General features: G+C 39.6%; 1 protein-coding gene across 1 annotated transcript in view; it reads left to right on the forward strand.

Moving 5' to 3' along the window:
- Positions 1–24,490, forward strand: part of Spon1 (spondin 1) — a 265,529-nt gene that overhangs the window by 48,988 nt on the left and 192,051 nt on the right. Inside the window, exon 3 of the mRNA XM_048361093.1 lies at positions 21,240–21,373. Coding sequence (XP_048217050.1) covers positions 21,240–21,373 — 134 coding nt within the window. The remainder of the gene's footprint in view (positions 1–21,239; positions 21,374–24,490) is intronic.

The raw sequence follows: 24,490 nt of genomic DNA on the forward strand, positions 1-24,490 counted from the left end.
TTTGTCATTTTTCTGTCTGATTCACTGCTTACCCATGCATGATTGCTTATTCTGTGGTTATTTCTGCCAGGACAGAGGAATGTGATTAGTAAAGAAAAGATGCTGTGGCAGAAGAGCGAGTCTGTGGTTTGGGAGCCAGGTGAAATATGGTCTGTGTCCACTACCAAAGCTGTATGTTCCTCAGGACACTGCTTGATTCCCCTGACCTCGTTTCCTTCTGCCAACTGAGGATTGTAATATCTATTCAGAGGGCAGGTCTACTGGTTTATCAAAATCATGTTTAAGATGCCTGGCACATAGCTCAATAGCCTCTAATTTTCTTGCCCCATCTGTTCCCTAACTCAAGTTGTAAGTGGCTGGATTCTTTCAATAGGGAAGGGAAGGAAGCATATGTGAATCTTTACCCCAATCCTGTGCAAGAAATTTTACTTTATGCACCTGCACCCCCAGAAAGCAAAGGTGAGGAGCAGAGCTAAAAGCTGGTTCATGTTGGCTCAATTAGAAAACCAGAAACTCCACACATATTTAGTTTTTTCCCCTCTGTTTTCCTTCCTAGTCCCCCAAGGTTTGAGGGTGAGATCATATAGGAGAGAGACCAAAGGAAACCACATCAAGGTTCTAAAGTAGAGCAAGTTCCAAGTGTGGAGGGGGAACAGTAGCAGGAGATGATACCCAAGAATTTGGAAGAAAGCAGAAAAGAAATTAAGTTGCTGTTCTGGAATGTTCAGTGTAGCAGAAAGTCTTACAGGGAAGTGGGGTAATTTATTTTAAATGTGCACTCTAATTTCTGCAGGAAAATTGGATCTTAAGGGTTAAGAATGGCAGGAGAGAAATGAGTTGAACATTGAGGCAGTGGTTTATTGAATATTCGTGTTCTGGGGAGTAGGAGGGAATTACTGTGAAGGTAAGACTCACAGGTGTATACAAACACCTCCTTAAGCTGTGCTACAACTACATCTATAAAGAGATGCTTCCCCCTGGAACTCGGGTTAGGGGAAAAGTTAGTAACTACATATTCCCAGCTGTGGATTTATTCTTTGGACGGCTTGGTAGGAGATGGAGGCCAGCTACAGATCACAGACTGCTTACTGGGAGCACTTGCCAAGAGCAGGAGAAAGCATAGAGAGGCAGGAAGCAAGAAAGGAAGGGAAAAGACTAGAAGGAGCCATTTAGGGCCCTCCTGACAAAGGGACATAGTTGTATATGGCAGGCGCTGACCCGGTAGCCAGATTTGCAGCTTAAAAGTGATAGTACAAGTGTGCCACATCAGTCTGCTGTAATTAGAGTGAAAGGATTTGTCTTCCAACTTTCAGCTTGTAGAAACACCGATCTGGAGAGAAGAGCCTTAGGCAGAGTTAGTGAGGTATTGGAGGAGGTGGTACTGGTAGGAGATAAACTGGAAAGTGGTTGGAGTTTGAGTTCTATGTGCAGTGTTTCTATCAGTAAGCATGTGCTGAGCACCAGTTGCCCATTTGACCACTGTCAGACATTGGAAGTAAGACAGAAGGTCTCCTGCCCCCACAGAGCCTGTGTTTGAGTTCCTCTTCTTATAGCAGCTTGGCCACCCCAGCCCAGTTGGTTGGCTTCCATGAATCAGGTTTCCTCTTTATCTAAAAGGACTAATAATAATTCCTTAATTTCCATAAATGGATTAATTTAATTCAAGAAATACTGCTTTAGTATAGACCTGGTACCCGATACAGTGTAAGGTGGTGACCAAAAGATAAGCTAGGTTGACTTGGCCCCTGCTTTCACATATGAAGGACTAGACTCATTCATTCATTCTTAATGAATTTGATGAAAATGAATCTGATGAAAACGAGGTACGGTAAACTTACAGCAAATGTAGGAGACATCCCTTCATGTACTTCCCTTAAGATTAAGGGACCAAAGTCATTTAGGGAAAAAATGAAGCAGGATAACTTAAGGAAACTGAGGCCTGGTAAAGGCAACTCAAAAATATTGTATTTACTCTCCAGTTAGCTCTCTTGCTGATAATGAATTGTTCTACCTTAATGTTCACTGTCCAACATGTTCTCACCAAAACAACAAAGGTGTCTGGAATATACAAACTCAAGTCCTGCTGTGTCAGAGTCTAGAACTTGCATTCTTGCATCCATATGGTTTCTTCTACTTAGCCTTTATTTTCTTATTGGTATCATTAAAAAATATGTCAGTACTTATAAATGTCCAGTAGGTATTTTCATTAAGTTGCAATATTGTCTCACCTATATCTTATGGAATAGGATCAAAATGTGCTACAAAACAGAATTTTCTAGACAACATAATATGACTAGTTCAATTTATTGTTTCCAAATTTTTATTTAATTTTAATTATTTCTAGGAAACATTCTGAGCTAACTTATGATACTAGTTCTCTTAATAAAATATGTCAAAGCCCCTCCCCACCCCAAATATGGTATTTAGAAACATAGAAGTGCCATCTTTGCTTCAAAGAGAGACAAGAGGATGCATTCCTTCCTGAGAAAACTGCTTCCCCAAAACTTAAGCACCTTCCTTATCTCAAGGATAAGGATCTGTTTTATGGCAGGGTGCATTCTTACCTGGAAACTCAGAAAGTAATACCAGGTGTGATTAGAGCAAAGACAAAGCACCTATCTTTACAAAACTTTAAAGTCAGATCCCCTGCCTTTACCATAAATACCCCAACAGTCAAAGGAGCTGTGTGTCTCTTTGTGTCTCTATCTTCCTTGGAAAGCACCCACACTCTGCTAAAGTGTACTCCTGCCCTTCTGCTTGTCTGTTTGTTTACTTAATAAAGCTTCACCAAGTTTCCTTACCCTTGTGACTTGTCCAGAAATTCTTATTTTGCTATTGAAGTCGAGGACCCTAAGTGAAGAGTTCCTACATTTAAAGAAAAACTTCACTAACCCTCACCTCCATCCAGTGACAATGGGAAAACACCTTTAGAAAAATTGCCATTTCCTGGCCCTACCCAGAACTTCTTATTGACTGCCTGGCCTGGTGTAGGTTGGGTTTGCTGGCACTGGTTTCACCATTCACATCACCATCACTCTTCCCTGCTCCCTGCCTCTCTCTGGAAAGTTCTTACACTGGGGGCTGACAAGTACTGGCTGAGAAGTGAAGATGGAGGGCAGTGTGGCCCATGTGGCTAGGGAGGAGCTGAGACTTGGGGACTGACATGTTGAGCAAGACTCAGGACTAATCCAGCAGCAAGAGGAGAGAGAGAGTCTGGGGAGAGGCCTCAGAAGGTGCCTCAAGGGCTGAAGGGACAATGAATATAAACCTCCATAGCTGTTCTTGGCCAGATAAGCATTCAAACCATTGTTCCACTGCTTGTTTCTCTCTCCCCGTGTTCTTAACCCCTTCCCTTCTCAATATATAATTACCCTCCTGCCATCCACCTTATATCTGCTGCTCTTCAGCCAGGCACCTGGCTCCCACTCCCTGCCCATGGCTTCACTCAGCACCTCAGGACAACAGTGGCCAATGTCTCCCTTCCTTCAGGATGTGGCTGTGTTGTTCCCCCCAACCTGCTACCTCCAGGAGCACAAAAACAAATGCTTTCTCTTAAAGATACCTGATCCACTTTGTAAGTTCTTGGTATCCACATTGGTCACTGCATTGTGTGTGTTTCAGAAATAGCCATTGAGTGCTATCATGAACACATATCTTTTAAGATTTACATTCTCTGTGTTGAAATACAATTAGATAACACTGTACAGAAAGAAATTACTCATCACCTGACTTATATCACTGAAACCCCTCTATACATAACCTTTACAATAAAAAAAATATGATTTAAGCCAAGTTTGACATTGCCCCAGGGAGTAGAAGTTCACAGGTATGGACCCCATTCAGTAGGATGTACCATCCATGCATGATGTCTGCCTTTTTCACTCTAAAAGGAGATCTGACATGCTTTTATGAAGGCATCTGCTTGTGCCTCTTCTGAGATAACCCTCAGCAAGACCTTAGCTATTTCTGAAGGCAGGGGCAGGAAAGGAGGGAGTAGGGACCATTTTGACCTTATGCTGATAGCTGCTGACTTCAACAGAGCATAAGCAGGAATCTGAGTTAGGAAGAAGGAGATGGGGCTGTGGGGAGAAAAAATCCATCTGTTGGGAACATTACTGGCTAGAGAAATCAGGAGAGTCCCATCTTTTACTTATCTTCTAAATGCATTACAAAAATATCTTTCTTCCTTGTGAGCTAGCCCTACTTTTTCTCCTCATTGCCCTTTTTTTTTTTTTTTTTGACATATGAGAGAGGCCAAGAACAAAGGTTAGCACCATCTCGTCCAGGCAGCCATCTGTCCACACTTGCCAGTGAACTGAATTTGCCAAGTACTCCCACTCTACTCAGGCTCAGCAGCGCTCTCGGGAGAGGTTGGATGATAAGCTTGTGCTCTTCTAAAGCCTGCTGCCTCAGCTGATCTGGTTGATCTGGGCCGGGTGGGGAGGCTGAATCCATGGCAGACTGCATCCCTTCTGGAGACAGATCTAGATCCCTCTTAGCCCAGAGGTGCTGACACAGTAAGAAATGAAGAAATGGGGTGGAGGGGGTGGGGTGGGAGGAGAAGGGAGAATCAACAACTTAAAAGGTTTTAAGGAGCCAGAGCTGCAGATAAAATCTGGATGGGATCAGTTTTCTTCTGTACCTGGGTTCACTAGATACAAAATTTGAAGTCCTGTCGGCGTGCATAGGGTCTTCTTGGAGCTGGTGGTGGTGTTTTGGAGCAAGGCTGCCTGGTTGGAATTCACTAGAAGTTTCCAGAATTCGATCAAGTTTCAGCATTTCTCTGGGTATCAGTTTGTTTTGTGAGATAGACACACACCTTTCTTTTACAGACTTCTAAAGGAGCTGACATAGGTTAATACACATAACCCCCAGTAACTGGGACAGAGAGTTATAAGCAAACTCAGTTTTCACTCCTGACTTTTTCCTTTACTACAGAAAGTCCAACCTTTGGCCAGCTGCATCAGTATACAAAAGACATTCATTTATTCATTCCTGAAGGTGTTAGTAGGATACACAATGGCCTCTGAGCCATTCCGGCAGAGCAGGCTAGAGAGATGTACTTTGTGCTGAGCTGATCATAAATCTGAATGAAATAATTATGTAAAGTATTCAGGAGCAATTCAGTGAGAAGATGCCTCATCTGCCTTGATGGGCTTTTCAATTACTCATTTTTAGTACTGCATTATACTGTTCTCTGGCAATAATTATTAAACATTTCAACTGTAGTGCGATATAAAACTTAAAAGGATGATTTATTTCCTAGGCATTAGAGTACCTAGAATAAAATCCTCAGTTATGTGGTACTATTTGTTTAAGCCTGTTTAGCAGTGTGATTTTCTAACATTGAGCCCAAACTGATACCAGTTCCCCCAAGTGAAAGCTAAGGGGGTCAGTGAGCTTTATGGTCTTGTGGGATGTGAGCTCAAGCCTGCATTTGCTAGTCCTAGCATCTGAATATATAAAGTGACAATGACTCATACTTCATATGCCTGCTGAGATGATTATGTAAATATATATGAAGTGTAAGGAAGGGCATGGGATAGGGACTTACTGAGTAGATACTATTACTATAACTATGTTCTGGGATTCCCTGGTTCTCACACTCAGCAAATGAAACTCTTCTCAGGATATAGCCATCAATCCCCACCCAGACACCCAGGGTACTGTCAGAGGGCACTTTCTGATTGTCACTTTAGAAAGCAAGTCACACTTGAAGGGTACCTAACTGTTCCAGGCACTCAAGGCATTGTACATGGGACATCATTCATGAGCATGGCAGTTCTTTTCCTGACAGGGACACTGAAGCAGCAAAGGTAAATGACTTTACTTGAAATCATTCAATGACTAGGACAGAAATTAGATCCAGGTCTGCCTGACTTCCAGCCCACACATTCCCCACAGTCCGTGCTACCTCCTGCTTTTCCTAGAAGAGATCATTTCTTATCAAGGATTACCCATGCTTGACAAATGATCAGTTCCTCATAGTTGTTTTCTACTCACAATCTCTTAGTATCTTCCAATAGATCTCATGAAGGATGAACTTTTCTCTTTTACTCAGGGCTACATTGTGGGTAGCAAAATGGATACTCCATATATATGTGTACACACACACACACACACACACACACACACACACACACATTCTCCTGAAGCCTGTCCTTTGTAGTCAAGGCTCCTCATCCACCCACGCTGGAGTAGGTACAAGCCAGCTGGACTGGTGTCCTGGGTTCCAGTCTGTAACAAGCACTAGGACATTTCTGGAAAAATGAAATAGAGAAAATACTCTTTTACTGGAATTGTGGACAGCAAATAGGACAGGAGAATGATAATCATACTTCTTATCTGTAATACAGAGTGATTAGAATGCAGTGATCGCTTTTTGCCAAGAACTTCTCTAGTACTTCACAATTCATTTAAACCTTCTCAGCCCATTGAGATCATTACAGTGAAGGAGACTTGTCAGGCAGAGTTAACCTGCCATTCACACTTAATGGTGCTCATCACCATTGGCTACCAAAGTGAGCAAACCCTAGAAGCACTAAAGCGACAAGAAATAGTGCCTGAGCTTCTCTCTGAGCACTCCCTGAGGAGATGGTAAAGGTCAGGTCCAGGTATTTTGCTGCTCAGGACAAGAGGGAAGAGTGGCTCCCCAGTAGCCAACCCAGCCTCCTGCTCCCACACAGGGCTCCTCCAAGTGAATATTGGGCAAATATTTAGAGAACATCTTTCCAAAAGAAAGCCAAATTATTAGCCTTCCCAGGCGCCCACACGTCCTGGGCCAGCCCTGTTCCCAAGCCTGGGCAGCTGTGTTTGCTCCCAATATGTGAAACAACCCACATAGCATACAGGATTAGTCTGCTTTTGCAGGGAATATAAACTGGTGGCGCTGGGACTAAACCTGCTTGGATTAGAGGCCACATGCCCTGGCAATGGTGCCAGAGGGACGATATCACCACCTCCCCAGATCCCTGTGTGCTTCTCAGGTCTGGATGGCAGAAGACCTCATGGGAGTGATAAAGCAAAGTAGGCCAAGTAAATGAGATGGGTAAAATGATAGGAATCTAAAGAGATGCTAGTAATTTTATCTATAGACTATAGAGACAGGGAAAGAGGATAAGATTGGGGCCTGAATTTTCACATGTAGAAGAGGAAACTCTGTGGTGCCTGGCATGATGGGCACAGCTATTATCCCATCACTCAAGAGGTTGAGGCAGAAGGATCTTGAGTTCAAGGTCAGTGTGGGCTATGTAGCAAGATCCTGTCTCAAAAAAACAAAAACTGGAACCACCACTGTCAGAGCTATACTGGCTCATGCAGCCAGCCTTTCAATTCTATGTCTAATGAGTTAAGAAAAACCTGAAGAAATGTTAAGGTTCCTAGCACACACATAAAGTGGGCCTGAGATTTTGTTTGTTTTGGGAACTGGAACTCAGAGCCTTTCCCTCTTGCTTGGCTTTTTCACTTAAGGCAGGAGCTCTATTACTTGAGACAGACTTCTACTTCTGTGGATTGTTGTTGTTGTTGTTGTTGTTGTTGTTGTTGTTGTTGTTGTACTGGAGATAATAAATAGTCTTGCAAACTTACCTGCCTGGGCTGGCTTCAAACTGTGAACCTCAGATCTCAGCCTCCTGGTTAGCTTAGGACTATAGATCTGAGCCACAAGTGCTCAACTGAACATAAAACTTTACAAATTCCAAAAGATAAATGTAGAAAATCTAGAAGGAAACAAAACAAAATTGTGAAACAGTGGGGGATTTTTCCCTTTACTACCTTTGTAAACTTTTATATGGAGAATTTGCTTTCTAAAACAAAACTTTTAATTAAAAAAACCAGCAATGAAAGCTCTTTCATATGAGACAGAACTTCTGTCTTTCCTTTCATAACTTTCAGACTGAAAAAATACACATGGGAAACTAAGAGAGGTAGTTTGGTGGCTGGACTGTTTTCTTTGGATTTTTTTCTCACATCTTATTAAAGTTAGAAATCCCTTTCTGGATAAACTCAACAGGAATAACTTTAATTCACTTTCAGAAAAACTAAAGATATCAAATTTAGCTATAAAGGATGATCATATAGTCCCAAATCATAAATAAGATGTTGAACACTGTTAAGATTTAAGTAAAATGTGGACTATCTATAAAATGGTCTGTTCAGCCAAAACTTTTATTGAGATTTTATATTGAATACACAAGAAAAATGGTCATAATATTCTGTGGAATGAAAAGACAGGTTCCAAGATGACATATAGTATGGCACCATTTTCTAGAAATACACATGTGCCTATGTGAAAGAAAATGCTAATAACTGTCTTGGGATGGTAGAACTATGAATGTTGTAGTTTTCACTCCTCTGTCTTCTGATTTTCCTTACAGGGAAGAGCTATCTCCTGTGTGGTAATTAGGAGTTCTTTCCTTTGTCTTCCTCTTTGTTAGTCTCGGGTGTTAAAGAATGCTTTCTCTGAGGATGTAGATGATGATTGGTGAGGCAAAGGGAGCTACAATATGTTGAGAGCCAGCTGCAGGTATTAGATGCTTTATGAAAATGAGTTAATCTATTACTTCTATCAACCAATCAAAATTGGCATTTATTAACCTCATTTTGCAGATGGGAACAGACTCCATAAAGGTTTAGTAGCTCAAAGTCATCGACTAACAAGAGACAGAGCCATAGCTTAATCCAAATCTACTTGTTTCAAACCTTCGTGTTCTTCCCACTCTACTACTACTTTCATAGACTTCACAGAAATGTTTGTGGGGATGTTATCTATTGTATTATCTACCTCAATCCATGTCAGTGACCTCTACATTTCCTGACACAGCAATCCATGTTTCGACATCTTGATGATCTGTTCTTCAGAACCATACTACCCACTACCCTGAACAATGAAGACTTGGGGACATTCTGCTTAAGCAGACACCGTCAACACTTAGGGATCATCACACCACTATGACTGATGGGCTTTGACCATTGGGCTCATGAGTTACTTTCTTAATCATATCCCACTAGAGCAACCCCTTGATCTCAAGGCCCAAGTTTCTAAACCAAACCTTCCTCACCAATGCTTCCCACACCCACATCCATGGTACCATTTTTCTGTTGTGGAGATAGTTTCATAATCCTATACTAATGATCTGATTGCTTGATTCTTATGTGGAAACTGGAGTTATTACCCTATCCACTAGCCCTTCTCTGTATGTCTGGGGCTCTGCTTCTTGAGGACAAATGTTTCAAATACCACCCACATGAACTTGTGAATAGTATTTACCTACAAGTCTCACTGTCATGGTTCACCCTCTTGTTAAAATGCTGACTGCAATTTTATCAGAGAACTTGGTGATGTTCAGGTTCATATCTTGACACTGAATCTGTGGACTGGAAAGGGTAAGATGATATCAGGAGAAAGATCCAAATCAGCATTGAGGAGGGGAGCCAAGATTAGACTTAGCACTGAGTATTTGAGCCTGGAAAAGAGAAAGGAAGCCATACATAGATAAGAACAAACACTTTGAAGAGTAAAAGCAGGTCACGATGTAGATTTTACAGCGGGTGTGATGTGACTCAGGACTAAGATGTAATCACCGAAAAGTTTTGAAAGCCTTGAAAGTCATACTAACAAAATACCTTCAAATGACCCAAATAACTGAGGCCTAGTAATAAATAGACACAAAATCAGTTTATTTAACTGTAGATAAGTATTTTGGAAATCAAAACTGTTTAAACCTTCGTCGATATTTGGATCTGTCTTACTTGGGCTGCTTCATCTGGCTGTGTGGAGCCTGGTCACAGATTAGGATGTCTCCCTCTCTTTCGAGAAGTTAGAGCTCTCCCCAAATGACTTTAAACTTAGTCCAAGAAGACTCTATATATAATACTTGGAAGGTCATATTGATATCCTTTGATTTTGTAACCTCTCAAGTAATGTATCATCATTTAAAAAATATAAAAAGTATACAGAGGAAGTAAAAATCGCCCCCCCCCTCATGCCATTACCAAATACAACCATCCCATTGTAATGGGTTTTCATTTTCTTGTCTCGGGCTTTGAGAGAAGAAACCCTAGATCAAGTGAGTCGCTGTCACTTAGTTTGTGACTGACATTGTCCAGTGTACCGTAGGTTTTCTCAGTGATACATGTGGAGACGATTAGGGCTGGGGAAAAGTATAAGAGCAGGCTCTTACAGACTCAAAGCTTTTTTGGTTGAAGCTGATATTTTTCTGAGAAGCAAAGAAGTGTTGAAAGTATTCTCTGAATCTGAGGAAACAACCCCTTCTGTTCAATGCCTTAATTACCATCTGGCCACTGAGATTGTGGATAAACAGCTATATTTACCTCAGGTTGCTTCCATTGCTTGGAAAACACCCATTCTTGTTTGAGTTCTGAGCCAAAGGTCTTAATCTTCTCCCCCACCAAGATGTGTGTCAGAGTTCAATTGGGAAGAGCATAGGCTTTGGCTTTAGATGGCTCTAGGGTGGAACTTGGATCTGGATCTATTCTGAGCTTTCCTTTCTCATCTGTCCCATCAAGGATTCAATGATGTGACCATGTTAAACACCTGGCACAAAGTAGGTACTCATTAAATATTCTTTTTAGCTTTCCCAGCAGTCACTCAGAACCACTCTCTCCTTACAGAATTTTTTTTTTTATTTTTTTTTTGGCCAGTCCTGGGCCTTGGACTCAGGGCCTGAGCACTGTCCCTGGCTTCTTCCCGCTCAAGGCTAGCACTCTGCCACTTGAGCCACAGCGCCGCTTCTGGCCGTTTTCTGTATATGTGGTGTTGGGGAATCGAACCTAGGGCCTCGTGTATCCGAGGCAGGCACTCTTGCCACTAGGCTATATCCCCAGCCCCTCCTTACAGAATTTTAAGAGTGAGGGGTACTTGGAGGCCAAGTGTATAAGTCTAAGAATGTTTTTGTTTTAAAAATCCATCCTCACATGAACAACACTGGACAATGGAGTCTACTGTGTGAGAAAATAAGAAGCAAAAGCACTATATAAGTGAAGTAATTTGTGTACATACATTCATGTGTGTGCATGTGTATGTGTGTGTGTGCAGGGTCTTTAGTTATTGTGGGCTAATCTACTGTATGTACTTCTGTACAGACAGAAACTTCTTAATACAGGGAAGATAATGGTATAGGAAGGACTGTAGCAGAGAGGAAGGAGTCTGGACATTCAAATTACAGAGGGCTGAGCTCTAACCCTGGTTTAACTAACCACTGTGGGTCTTAGGTTATTTAGCCATGTGCATTACAATAGATTCCTTCAAGGTTAGGTTTAATAATGGTTAGTTTTAAGTGAGGGGAATAGAAATAATATAAAGTACTTCCCAAATAGGAAATGCTTAATATGCCAGTTATCATTCTCAAGGCCATTAATAACCATCTGCGAAAATAAAGTCCAAAGTCAGAAGTCTAAGGAGTTGTAATTAAAGGAGAAAAGGCAGAAATTGTAGCTAAATGATAGAGCAAAGAAACTCACAGCCAAGGGAGAGGAAAATATAGCTGGCCCTCTACATCTTAAAGTCTGCATTCACTGAAGATCAAAAGTACTCCAAAAATAATTGTATCAGAACTGAACATGTATGGATGCTTTTCCTCATCATTAGTTCCTAAGCAATACAGCGTGACAACAATTCCCATAGCATTTATATTGTATTTGGTATTGTAATTAGTCTAGAGATGATTTAAAGTATGAGGAAGGATATGTGAGGGTTCTACGCAAATACTGTTTCATTTAAAATATTCCTAGAACTAGTTCCTCACAAATACTGAGGGACGGCTGCACATTCAGTACATTAGTACCTATCTTTTATGTACCAGGCTCTATGCTAAGTGCTGAGGGAACAGAAACTGTTTTTATAAAGCAAAGGGAAGAAACAGTCTGACCAGGCTTGGGCAAGAGAAAGCACATAACCAATGGAGCCAGGTACAAAAAGCAGGGAGGGACATGGCACAGTCTGAGGTTACAGAGGCAGGACGACAGGGACGACACTCTGTTAAGGACTTTTCTTGATTCTAAGAGGTAGATAGTAAAATTATTTGTATTCTTAAATGATTACTGTGGCTTTCAGGGTGGATGAATTGGAGAAAGGAAAAGAATAACAAAAACAAGTTCAAATTAGTTAATCCAAAGTATAATGACATAATTTAGTCTGAGGAACAAGAGGAATGGTTATAGAATAAATTCAAGAACTGGAAGATGGAGTAGAAGTCATTTGGACATGGAGGATAAAAGTAAAGGGGAGAGCCTAAGATGGAACCCAATGGAGTAGGACCAGGTTACAGGGATGGTGGTTTGGTCAGCTATAAGCAAGGTGGAGTTGAGGTATTTTTGATATTTCCAAAAGCAAATGAAGATTAAAGACAAAAGGTCAGAACTACAGATCTGGAACTCAGAGAAGCAGCCAAGGTTGGAAATACCAACTTATGAATAGTTTACACTGAGTAGTAATTAAATCTAGGAGTTGAATAGAATTGTCTACACTGAGAGAAGAAAGTCAAAACAGGAGAGGGCTTAGGACTGAGCCTTGAGCAATTTCAAATTTAAAGGCCAGTAGAGAAGGATAAGCAGCCAAAGAAACTACAGAAAGAGTAGAAGGGCAAAGTTAAGCTGGGGAAGTCGAAAAGACCATGAAAACCATGAAAAAGCTGTGACACAAGACCAGATAGGAGATTATGTTAAGAAAGACCTTACTGTAAATATTGGATTGAACACTGCAGAAGGTTTAGCTAGAAAGTTTAGGTAGTGTGATAGGACCTAAGAACACATACAACTGAGTTGAAGAGTAAGTGCGAGGTGAAGAGAGAACAACTTCTACAGTTGATTCAAGTAATTTGACTATGATGGAAAAAAGAGACAAAGCAGTAACTAGAGAGAGATGAAGGGTTAAGTATGGGTCTTTAGCTACTAAATGTAAGAGATTCAAATGTACTTAAGAGGTTAATGAGACTAAATTATTTGGAGCAAAAGTTAAATCTGGAGGAGAGATAAGAGAAAGCTAGAAGTAGGAAGAAAGATAGGGCCAAAGCAGAAGTGGGAGAGACAGAAGGCTTTTCTATCATCACACAAATGAAGGAGATCCAGAGTTGTGCAGGTGGGAAAAGGAGGGACGTCCCAATTGTGAAATAGTTAAACATTCTAGTCTTATCAAAGTTTACCCTCAGGAAAAACTAAACCAAGCAGAGAGAAGGAAAATCCCTTATTTTAGACCCATTGAAACCCTAGACATCCTGTCAAACCTAAAGGAGGAAAACTGGTGAAGGTCATGGCCCAGGAGCCCAGACTCACCAGAAGACATAAAACTACAGGCCACTTTGTTTTTCCTATACTTCACCTTATGACCAAATACCTTTCACAGCCATTCTTTTTACATAATCTATCATGTCTGCCTTCTACCATGGTGAAAAACACAGCTCAAAGAGATTGAACAAGTATTAGAATAGAGTCAGATATGGCAGGGATGTTGGAATTAGAGGAGGAATTTTTAAACACTGTGATTAAAATGCTAAGAACACAACATGCAAGAACAGATGGATAATGTAAGCAGAGAGATGAAAATCAGTGGAAATTTGATTCCATGAGAGAATAAAAAGGATGAGTTAGCAATTAAAAACATTGTAACAGAAATGAAGAATAATTTTGATGCAGATGCTGGTAGACCAGATATGGCTAAGGAAAGAATCTCTGAGCTTAACAGTATGTCATTAGGAATCTCCAAAGCAGAGAAATGGAGAGGACAAAGACTAGAATTTTAGAAAAATAAACAGCATAATATCCAAGAATTGTGGGACAAATACAAATACATAAATATGCATAAAGGGATCCCACCAGAAACAAAAGAACAGAAGCAACAGCAACTTGCAATCTCCCCAAATTAAAGTCAGACACCAAGCCTCAGCAAAGGGAATTGCAGAATACATCAAACAGAGGAAACTCCCTCCCCCCCCCAAAAAAAAATCCCTATACCTAGTTTGAATATTACATTTAAACTTCATCACAACCATAAAGAAGTTAGAGGAAAATAACATCTAACTTACAGAAGAACAAATATAAGAATAGCATACAATGTCTTAGAAACAATGCAAGGAAGTAGAAGAGCCAAGTGCTGGTGTTATATATCTGTAATTCCTTCATTAGAAGCTTGAGGTAGGAGGATTGTCAGTTTAAGTTCAGCCTGGGCTACATAGTAAGACTTTGTTTCAACAAAACAAAAATACCACCCCCCAAAAAGAGTAAAAATATTTGAAAAGTTGAAAGAGAACAAACAGAATGCCCCACCACCTTTAACTTCTGTATTCTGCAAAATCCTTTAAAAAGGAGAAATAAAACTTGAGGGCATTTTGCCAGTAGACATACAATAGCATGCAAAAGAAAGAAAATTATATAGGTCAAAAACTCAAATCTACATAAAGAACAACATGAAAGAATGGATGAGAAATTAAAATAAAAGCTTATTTTTCTTGATCTAACAGATTACATCTGGCTCAAAATAATAGCAATAGTGTATGCTATTGTATGGCTGTGTGCGAGCACACTTACATAAGCTTATGTATAAGTGAATACGCAACAGCAATATGAGGAACACGAAGGAGAAATTAGGAACATATTACTGTTACAAGGTACTTACCCTACCTGTGAAGCAGAAAAATATAGTGGATTTTGATTCATTATTAATGTATATCACACACTTTAGAGAACCTACTAAAGAAGTTTTTAAAAAGAATTAAAACTGGCTGACTAAGAAAAGAGAGAAAATGGGATTACATAAATGCTTAAAACCATGAAAGGGAGAAGGAAATGGAAGAGAAAACTAAGAACAAAAAATGTACAAGCGCAAGTATAAAGGGCAGGTATAAAATAGTAATCTAGAAGTCACTTTGAAAGTCAGTGGTCTAAATGCATCAGTTAAAAGAAATGACAACAATAAAAAAGGAATAACAATAAAGACCCCACTGAATGTTGTTTAAAAGAAACTTACTTTAAATATAAAGACATAGAAGTAAATCTGATGCCTAGAGAAAAATGCAGCAAGCTAATGCTAATCAAAAGAAAGCAGGAAAAGCCAGAACCTCATACTTCTAATTCTAGCTATTTGAGGAGCTAAGTTCAGGATATGATTTGAGGCCAGCTCAAGCATACATACCCCAGAGTCTTTCTTGACCAATAGTTGGGCACAGCCTAGTATGCCTGTCATTCTAGCTGTGTGGGAAGCTGAGACTGCAAAGACTGAGGTTCCAGACCAGCCCTGGCAGAAAAGTTCAAGATATTTCACTTCAGTGGAAAGAAGCTGGGTATGGTGGCATGTGCCTGCCATCGCACCAACAGTAGGAAGCCAAAAAAATTGGTGTATAACAGTTCAGGCACATGCTTGGGATAGAAATATATTTATATCAAACATAAAACCAGTCCAAAGGGAATGGAGACATGGCTCCACAATAACATGCCTGTCCAGCAAATGAGAAGCACTGTATTCAAACCCCAGTAACCGCAAGAGGAGGAGGAAGAGAAGAGGAGGGGAAAAGAGAGAGGGAAGTAGAGGAAAAGAAAGGGAGTATCTATATTAATTTTAGAGGTGACATTAGAGCAAGATAGTTAAGGGAAAGAGAAGAATTACACAAAAATAAAGAGGATAATTCTGTGAGAAGACTCAACAGTCTTTAATGTATATATACTTGGCTCCAGAGTGTCAAAGCATGCAAGGCAAACTGGTTTAATTACAAGAAGACAAATGACCTCCTAGTTGAAGATTTCAAACACTGCTCTCTTAGAAATGGACAAGGGCAACAGGCATAAAAATAGTAAGTTCATAGTTGAACTCGACATCCCCATCAATTTGTGATACAATTCATATCTATGGACTGTTTCATCCACACTATTTTACAGTCTTACATTCACCAAGATGGACTGCAATCCGGACCTTAAAATGCACCTTTACAAATTTAAAGAAAAATATAATGCCCGCTCTTAGCTCACAATAGAATTAAACTGGAAACCAATAACAGCTAGAAAATTATCAAATATCTGGAGATTAAATAAAGATAAGGTTAAATTAAATCTCAAGAGAAAATTTTAATATTTTAAACATTAAAACATGACTTATCAAAAATTGGGGTTTCAGCAAACGTAGTGCTTGGAGGAAAACTTACAGCATTGAGTAGTATACATTCAATATAAAAGATCTAAAATCAATTTAAGCTTGAATGTTAAGAAACTAGAAAAATGAGAGCAAAACAAATCCACAGTAACCAGGAAAAAATGAAATAACTTGAAAATGGAGCAAGAAATTAATGAAATTGAGAACAAGAAATCAGAGAAAAATCAACAAAACCAAAAGCTGGTTCTTCATAAAGATCAATGAATTACCCTCTAGCCAGACTTACTGAGAAAGAGAAGACACAATTTATGGAAGCAGAAATTTAAGAAGGAACATTTCTACAGACCCCATGGGAATTAAGACGATAAAGAAATAGCATGTCCAGCTGCATGTTCACAAACTTGATAACTTGGATGAATGGACCAATTCTTTAAAAGACATAATTTGCCAAACTCATGCAGGAAGAAATAGACCATTTGAATAACCTGTATCAAAGAAATCAAATCAATAATTACCCTTTCCAAGCAGCAAATGCCAGACCTAGATGGATTCACTGGTGAATTTTATCAAATGTCCTTGGAAAAGAGTTCTGTTAGTTCTCTACAAAGTTTCGCAGAAGATACAGCATACTAATTCACTTGATGATGCTAGTAATACCTCCAGTCATAAGCCAGACAAAGATACTGCAAGAAAACTATGGACAAGTAACTCTCATAAACATAGATAGCAAATTGAAATGAATAATGTATAAAAAGAATTATACATCATGGTAAGTAGCTCTGTGTGTCTGTCTGTCTGTCTGTCTGCCTGCCTGCCTGCCTGCCTGCCTGCCTGCCTGTCTGCCTGTCTGTCTGTCTGTCTGTCTGCCTCTGTCTCTGTGTCTGTGTCAGGGAGGCTTGGAATGAGTGAGCTTTTGTAAAGGGCAAGAATACAATATATAAAGACATAAGTGAGTTTCCTATATGCCAACAATTATTCCTATATATCACATTACCATTTACATTAGTACAGTTACATAACTACTCCTCTCTCCCCTATGAAATACTTTGGTAGAAGTCTCACAAAATGCTGCAAGGAGTTTATGAGGAAAAAACAGTTCTTGAGTGTAATCAAATAAATGGAAAAGTATTTTGAGTTCATGGATAGAAAAGCCCCCCAAAATGTTTGTTTTCCCCATCTTGACCCACAGGATTTAATGAAATCCCAAACCAAATTGTAGCAAGTTACTTTGCTGAAAGTCCTGTTCTAAAGTTTCTATATAGAGTCGAAAATCTTAGAATAGCCAAGTCAGCCTTGAAGTTGGAGGAGTGACACTGACTTCAAGCAAAGCAGTGATAGTTAAACAGATGAGTGGAGGAGAATAGAGATCCTAGAAACAGTCTTCGATAGCACATCTTTGACAAAGGAGCAGAAGCACTCGAATGGAACAAAGATAGTTTTTTTAATAAATGGTGCTGGAACAAATGGACTTCTACATGCAAAAAAGAAACCAGCTAGACATCCTTCACAAAAACATCTCAAAAAGGACCACAGGCCTAAATGTAAAATGCAGAGCTACAACACCTAGAAAATGAGGTTGATGAAAACCTATGTTTGTTTGGCATGGCAGTGACACTTTCAGTATACCACCATCAAAGATGTGATCCATGAAAGAATTCATTGATGGTGGGTTGCATTTAAATTTTAAAACTTCTCCCTGAAAGACAATATCAAGTCTACAGCCATACCACCCTGAACACGCCCTATCTCATCTGAAAGACAATATGAAGAGAATGAGAACACAACCCCAGAACTGTAAGGAAATATTGGCAAAAGATGTATCTGATTTAGAAAATTATTATTCAAAAATATATAAAGAACTGTTAATCTGAAAACTTTCTAAACTATCGAGTTTAAAAGGAGCAAAAGACCTGAAAAACCTTACCAAGTAATCATATGAAAGGATATTAGCATTATACATATTTGGGGAAATGTAAATTATTCCAATACCACTGCTTGCTTGTTAGACTGACCAAAACCCACGTTACGAGCATCAGATGCAGTGATCAACAAGAACATTCATTCATTGCTGATATGGGTGCAAAATAGTATGGGACAACAGTCTGACAGTTCTTTACCATTTGATCCAGTACCTAGGCTCCTTAGTATTTACCCAAGTGAATTAAAAATTCATGTCCCTACAGAAGTTTGTACACTGGTGCTTGTAGCAGCTTTATTCACAATTGCCCAAGTTTGGAAGCAACCAGGATATCCTTCAGTCCATAAGGAGGACCCACACTATGGTATACAGAAAATGGAGTATTTTTCATTGCTAAAAAGAAATGAACAATTAAAATATGAAAAAATACATTGTGGAAACTTAAATCATATTGCTAAGTAAACATGTCAATGTTTGGTCAAAAACTAAATATTGATTTTAAGCTGACATTCTGGAGAAGACACACTATGGAGACAGAATCTTAATAGAGCACAGAGGATTGTTAAGGCAGTGAAACTATTCTGTATGACATAACAGGGACACAGCACCACAAGGGAGACCTAAAGTAGACTGTAAACCTAGAGTGATATTAATATGCCAGCGTAGGTTTATTGATTGTCCCAAATGAACCACTCTGGTGTGAAATGTATGGATTTGATGGTACTGGGGTTTGAACTTGGTGCCTTAAGCTTGCTAGGCAAGCTCTGTACGATGGACGCATGCCTCCACCCCCTTTCTGCTTTAGTTATTTGCAAGACAGAGCCTCACTGTATGTCCAAGCCAGCCAGGGACTGCCATCCTCCTATATGAGCTTTTTCACATCACTGGGTATCACACGCACAAACATATACCTCACTGTACCCAGCCATTTGTCAAGGAGTCCCATGAACTCTATTTGCCCACATTGGCTATGAACCACATCAGATTTCTGCCTCCCAAGTAGCTAGGATGATAGATATGAATCATTACACATGATTGGTATGGATGTTTGGTAGTATGTAGAACCTCTCTGTACTGTCAGTTCAATTTTGCTCTAAAGCTAAATCTGCTCTAAAAATGAAATTTAGTAATTTTTAAAGTAGCTCACAGTATGGATGGATCCCTATTCCCTCATATTAAAAATGTCAAAATGGAATAAAGACTTAAGTATAAAAGGTAAAATTATAAAACTAATAGAAGAAAATATTAGAGAAATGCCTATACAATCTCAGGGGTTTTCTCCCCCCTTTAATATAAAAGGGAAAGCCAAGGGAGAGAAAATGATTGATTCCACTATATGAATGATGTTTATGCTAAATGAAATATTCTAAAGATAAATCTCTGAGTGATTAAAGATTTGTAGAAAATGATGGGATATTTGTTTTGAAATATTGAAAAATCTAATAATCAGGAAAAAAAAGACAATAAAATCTACTGGTAGAGATTCTGAGTAGGGAATTCAAACAAGGGAAAACCTGGCATCCTTATAAAATGATGCCCAAATAAGATAGTATTGAATCCCCATATCCTTCTGGGGAAGCTAGGATCACTTGTGTATAACTGACAGAATCAAAGCGAGGTGTAGCTACTCCGCAGAACAATTGAGTTGCAGTTAGTGAAATCAATATGATAGTAACACTGACATAGTTCAGATGCATAAAATTGAATGAAATGAGCATTAAAACAAAGAATCTAGAAATTTTAGATACATGTGTACTCAGAAGGATGTATGTTAATTTTTTTGAACTGGATACTAATGGAATTAGGATAAAGACTATAGAGATAAATAAGATGTAATAAAACATTGCCTTTGCCTTGCCCAGTGATGAAATTATGTAATAGACTAAGGAACCTAGTTAGTGACAGTTTTTGCTTACTATCTTGTAAAGGAAGACAGATGCTGATGGCTCATGCCTGTAATTCTAGCTACTTTGGAGACAGCATCAAAATTCAAAGGTAGGAAAGTTTGTGAGATTCTTATATTCATTTAACCACCAAAAAGCTGGAATTGGAGCCATGGCTCAAGCGACAAGAGAGCTAATCTTGAGCAGCAAGAGCTCTGGGACACTGCCCAGGCCCTTTGTTCAAGGGCCAAAATCAGAACAAAACAAAAATCAAAATTTAAAAACCAGTGGCTGACACTTGTAATCTTAACTATTTAAGAAGACTGAGATTTGAGAATGGTAGTTCGAAGCCAGCTCAGGCAGACAAATCCAAGAGACTCTTCTTTCCAGCAAAAGATCAGACGTGGAGGTGTGGCTCAAGTAGTGAAGCACTAGCCTTGAGCAAAAAAGTTAAGCGAGAGCGTGAGGACCCCAAAGTTCAAGCCTCAGAACCAGCACAAAATACAAAGTGTGGGCATAATACTCCCTTAAGAATGAACTTGAAATTTTGATGAATAAATCATGCAAAGCTTAGAGCCTAGCACATGCTAGATGTTTTCTACTTATGTTCTATGTGCTGTTCCTGACACACAGTTATTACTTGCCATTTAGAGTTGACACTTAAATTGCATGTTGATGGCTTCCCCAGAAAATCCTTCTAGGCTATAATTCTAGTAGGGAGTTGGGCAAGTACCAGAGCTGGTTAGAAGACTGGCTGAATTAACCCTGCAGAATATAAAACTCCCCTGTTGTGAGTAGAGCCCTAAGAAATGGTGATTTGGAAGAATACAGATTAGTCATCTCCATTCTGTCTTAGTGTACAGTAAATAGACACCACACGGGTAAAAAAATTCTATGAAACTGGGAGACATACTTTCCTATGCTTCTTCTACAAGAAGTTTTTCTTTTACACTTTAACGTTGAAGGTATACTACTATAGTTGAATAAAGTACAGAATCCAGTGTTTGCTTTGGTGTATCCATCCGCCATCCCCTTCCTTCCCTGAAGTGGACACGAGTCCTTCTGTGAAATGAGCAAGATCGTCACCTAGTGGCTGGTTCCGGAAAGTGCCGGCCCCAGCCCTGGCCCCAGATGTGCAAATCTTCGTCCTCACAATAAGTGAATTCCACCAGCCTTGGCTGGGACTCTGTCAGGCATTATTTGGGGACCTAGGGCTGTAAATCTGCTAATTCGAAATGACAGGAGGCAAAATAGAATGAACCAAGTGTCCATTTGGGAATTTGGGGGCCCTCCAAAGGAACATGGTGTTTTAATGTGTTTCTTTCCTACTAACTCTCCCTAGATTATCGATGAAGAAGAAACCCAGTTTATGAGTAACTGCCCTGTGGCTGTCACTGAAAGCACCCCGCGGAGAAGGACACGAATCCAGGTGTTTTGGATCGCACCACCGGCAGGGACAGGCTGCGTGATTCTAAAGTAAGGAAACATGACTGGCGCTCCTTTCCTGCCTATAGCCACCGTTCCATGCTGGGGTTCAGAAAGAGACATGGCTTTGTTGGGGCATCTGAGATGTTGCTTTCTCCCTCTGCCTTCGGATGGCTCTATCCTAAAATGGCACCCTGGGCCATCACTACTGCAGTAGTACAGAAAGAATCATTTGCTTAGATCTGGTTTTGCCACACCATGATTCTCCTGGCCACCTTGCGTCTTACTAGAGAGAATGATATTACAGCTAGTTAAGAAAAAAATTGCTTAGCAAATGAAAATTTTTTGACTTCTCCATCTGGAATTTAACACTTTCTGTTAGAATCCCAAAAACTAGAATAGTTCAACTGTGCTTACGCTGTTTCGAGACCCAAATGTAATCTTCATTAGCCTCGGGCTCTGCTTTATTTATGGTTCTATATTCTTTCTTGCCCATTAGAATAACCCCCCCACACACACACACACACGCACACTTCACAAGCTGGCCTTCCAACCCTTCTGTCCCTGAGTTAGTATAGGGGGCAGGAAGTATTGACCAGCTAAAATTATTTTCTTCTCAAAAGCAATACTGTCTTAAGTCTGTATCTCTAAACTGTAGGTTACAAAATGATGTTCTGGAAGATACAAACAGATGGGAAGGAAAACAATTTCTGTGCTCTAATAAGTTTATCAAATGCTGCACATTGAATACCTATCTTGTAGTTTTGTAATACTTATTAGCATAGAAGGGTTTGTTTTTTAGTTGTTGTTGGGTTTTTTTGTGTGTTCAGATACCAGAACTTGAACTCAGCCTCTGGATATTGTCTCTTACCTTTGCCTGGCTCACATCAAGGATTTGGCCAAGTTCTACCAACAAAGAAATCTGTTTCTGGGTTCCACCAAGTTAACTGGCTGTAAAGCTGTTACTTATCTGTAAAGCTGATGTTTGGGGTTTTTTTTTTTTCATGGAAATGATGCCTGGGATCACCCCAACCAACTTACTTTAGAAACAAAACAACAAAACAAACCCCCAAACCACTAAGTTCTTTTTTTAAGTAGTTATACAAAAGAGTTGCTTTTCAGTGAAGTAGTGTATGAATGCAATGAATCTTGATCAACATCACCCCTCTCATCCTTTTTCCCTACCCCTTCCAACCCTATGCATTCCCTTAATTTTATTAATTTTGTAGAATATACTTTATGTTTTATAACTGTAGCCCCTTCCTTTCTTCTAAGTTTTTGTTTCTGGATTTGGTTCACTTTCCAAATGTGGACATCTCAATAGACTTAGAACTGTTAGAAACTGTTGATAATCTAACCCAAGAAAACCTCCCACTTACACCCTCCAGTCCCTGCATTTTCTAGATTTCACCTCTGCCTGGCTTACAGGGTGAAGCCCCACAGAGGTCTCTGGAAGCACCTGCCTATGATGCAGCCCTGTCTTTGGCCTCATAGTACAGTACTGCTTTCTGCATAGGCATTGTTTATTTCTTGGTTTAATGCAAGCTGAGTATCCTTTCCCAGATTTCTTGAGACATTTTGGTTCTTGTCATTGATCTACAGTGGTGATTCTTTTTTTAATGAAGTTAGAGAACTTTAAAAAACAAAATTATATCTATAAATGTGATATTGAGAATGTATCTCATACCTAGTTGAAATGTGAGAGCTAGCCTTGGGGAAATGAGTAAGACCCTGAAAATAGGCTGTGTGTTCAGAGCTTGCTTATGTAGCAAGGGTGTCTGCTTGTGTTTGGCAGAGACTCAAAGGCAGGCATTGGAGAGGGAAAGCCTTGGAGGGACAAAAAAGAATGGCTTCAGGGCTACTGTGATGGGAGTTATTGGCACAGAGAAGCTGAAGGCAGGCTAAGTAGTAGGACATACTATGTGATTAGTATGCAGGGAATATTTGTCTTTTGTTAGTCCTGAGTTAAAAGTAAGGGAAGGCTAGGGTGGTGGGGGAGTAGAGACTTGACAGTCAGTGAACAATTTCTGATTGTTCTGTACTGATTGATGCTGAGGCTGGAGGTAAGAGTTCTATTGTTCTTGTCAGATGTGGCCTGACCATTGACTGTGTGTGTATTAAGTCTTCTGGCCCAGAGACTAGATTTCCAGCTTGGCTTTCTAGGACCCAAATCCCTAACACATGATAGACGGATTACAATACAGAGCCTGGAGCCCTAAAGAAGATAGTTTCAAAACCTCAGATCTTTACAATGGGTGTTCTAAGAGCCCTTATCCATCTGGCCTTCATCTTTGGTTTTCTTTCATTTATTAAGTTCGCACAAACCAGAAGTATTTGATCTTTCTAGGGGGAATCCAGAAAGGCATCTCTTGTTTACCCACTAACAGTCAACATATGGGAACATATGTTTATTCATTAACAATTAACATATGTGGTTTGTTCATTCTGTCCTTCAGCAAATGTAACTGAGCTCCCATTTGTCCAGACATCCAAGCAGCCAAGGTATGTTCTCAGCCTTGGCGTTCTCATAGGTCACATAGAAAAAAAGAAAAAAAAAAAGCAATCTTTCCATATGCCAGGAGCTGAGCTACATGCCCAGCACTCGGGCTTTGGCTAATCTGATCTTCACAGCAAACTACTCCCAAAAAACACAAGAGGAGACAGCCCCCAGGGCCTTCGACAGCAGACTTGAAGTCACATGATCATTTAACTCCAAAGCCTTTGATCTTCTCTCATGTTTTTCCCTGAAGGAATTAAGCTACAGCTTTTCATTAAACAAATGGTAATTTTATAAGTAAGATGTAAATACAGTGATAGGTAATTTTGAATGATACAAAAAGGAATGAAATACAGAAAAATATTGATTACAGAGAAAGGGAGAACTCTCTGGCATCTCCTCCCAGGAAGTCCTAGTTTCCTGAACAAAGGCAGCAATAGATATCAATTTGGTGTGTATGCGTTAAACTTTTATCTATAGTATTTATATTCGTGCAGGTAGACTTGAAAGCATAGTTTCATTTCTGTAATTCTAGGTTTTCACAAATGGTATCAAGGTGTGTATATTATCCAGAATTTGAATAATTTTTTTCCTAACAACAAAAAACCATAAACCCATACTAGAGATATGTACCAATCAGTATAGAGATATCCTGGGATTTGCTGTTATTT

This window comes from Perognathus longimembris, chromosome 13 (assembly GCF_023159225.1).
Source record: "Perognathus longimembris pacificus isolate PPM17 chromosome 13, ASM2315922v1, whole genome shotgun sequence".
NCBI lineage: Eukaryota > Metazoa > Chordata > Mammalia > Rodentia > Heteromyidae > Perognathus > Perognathus longimembris.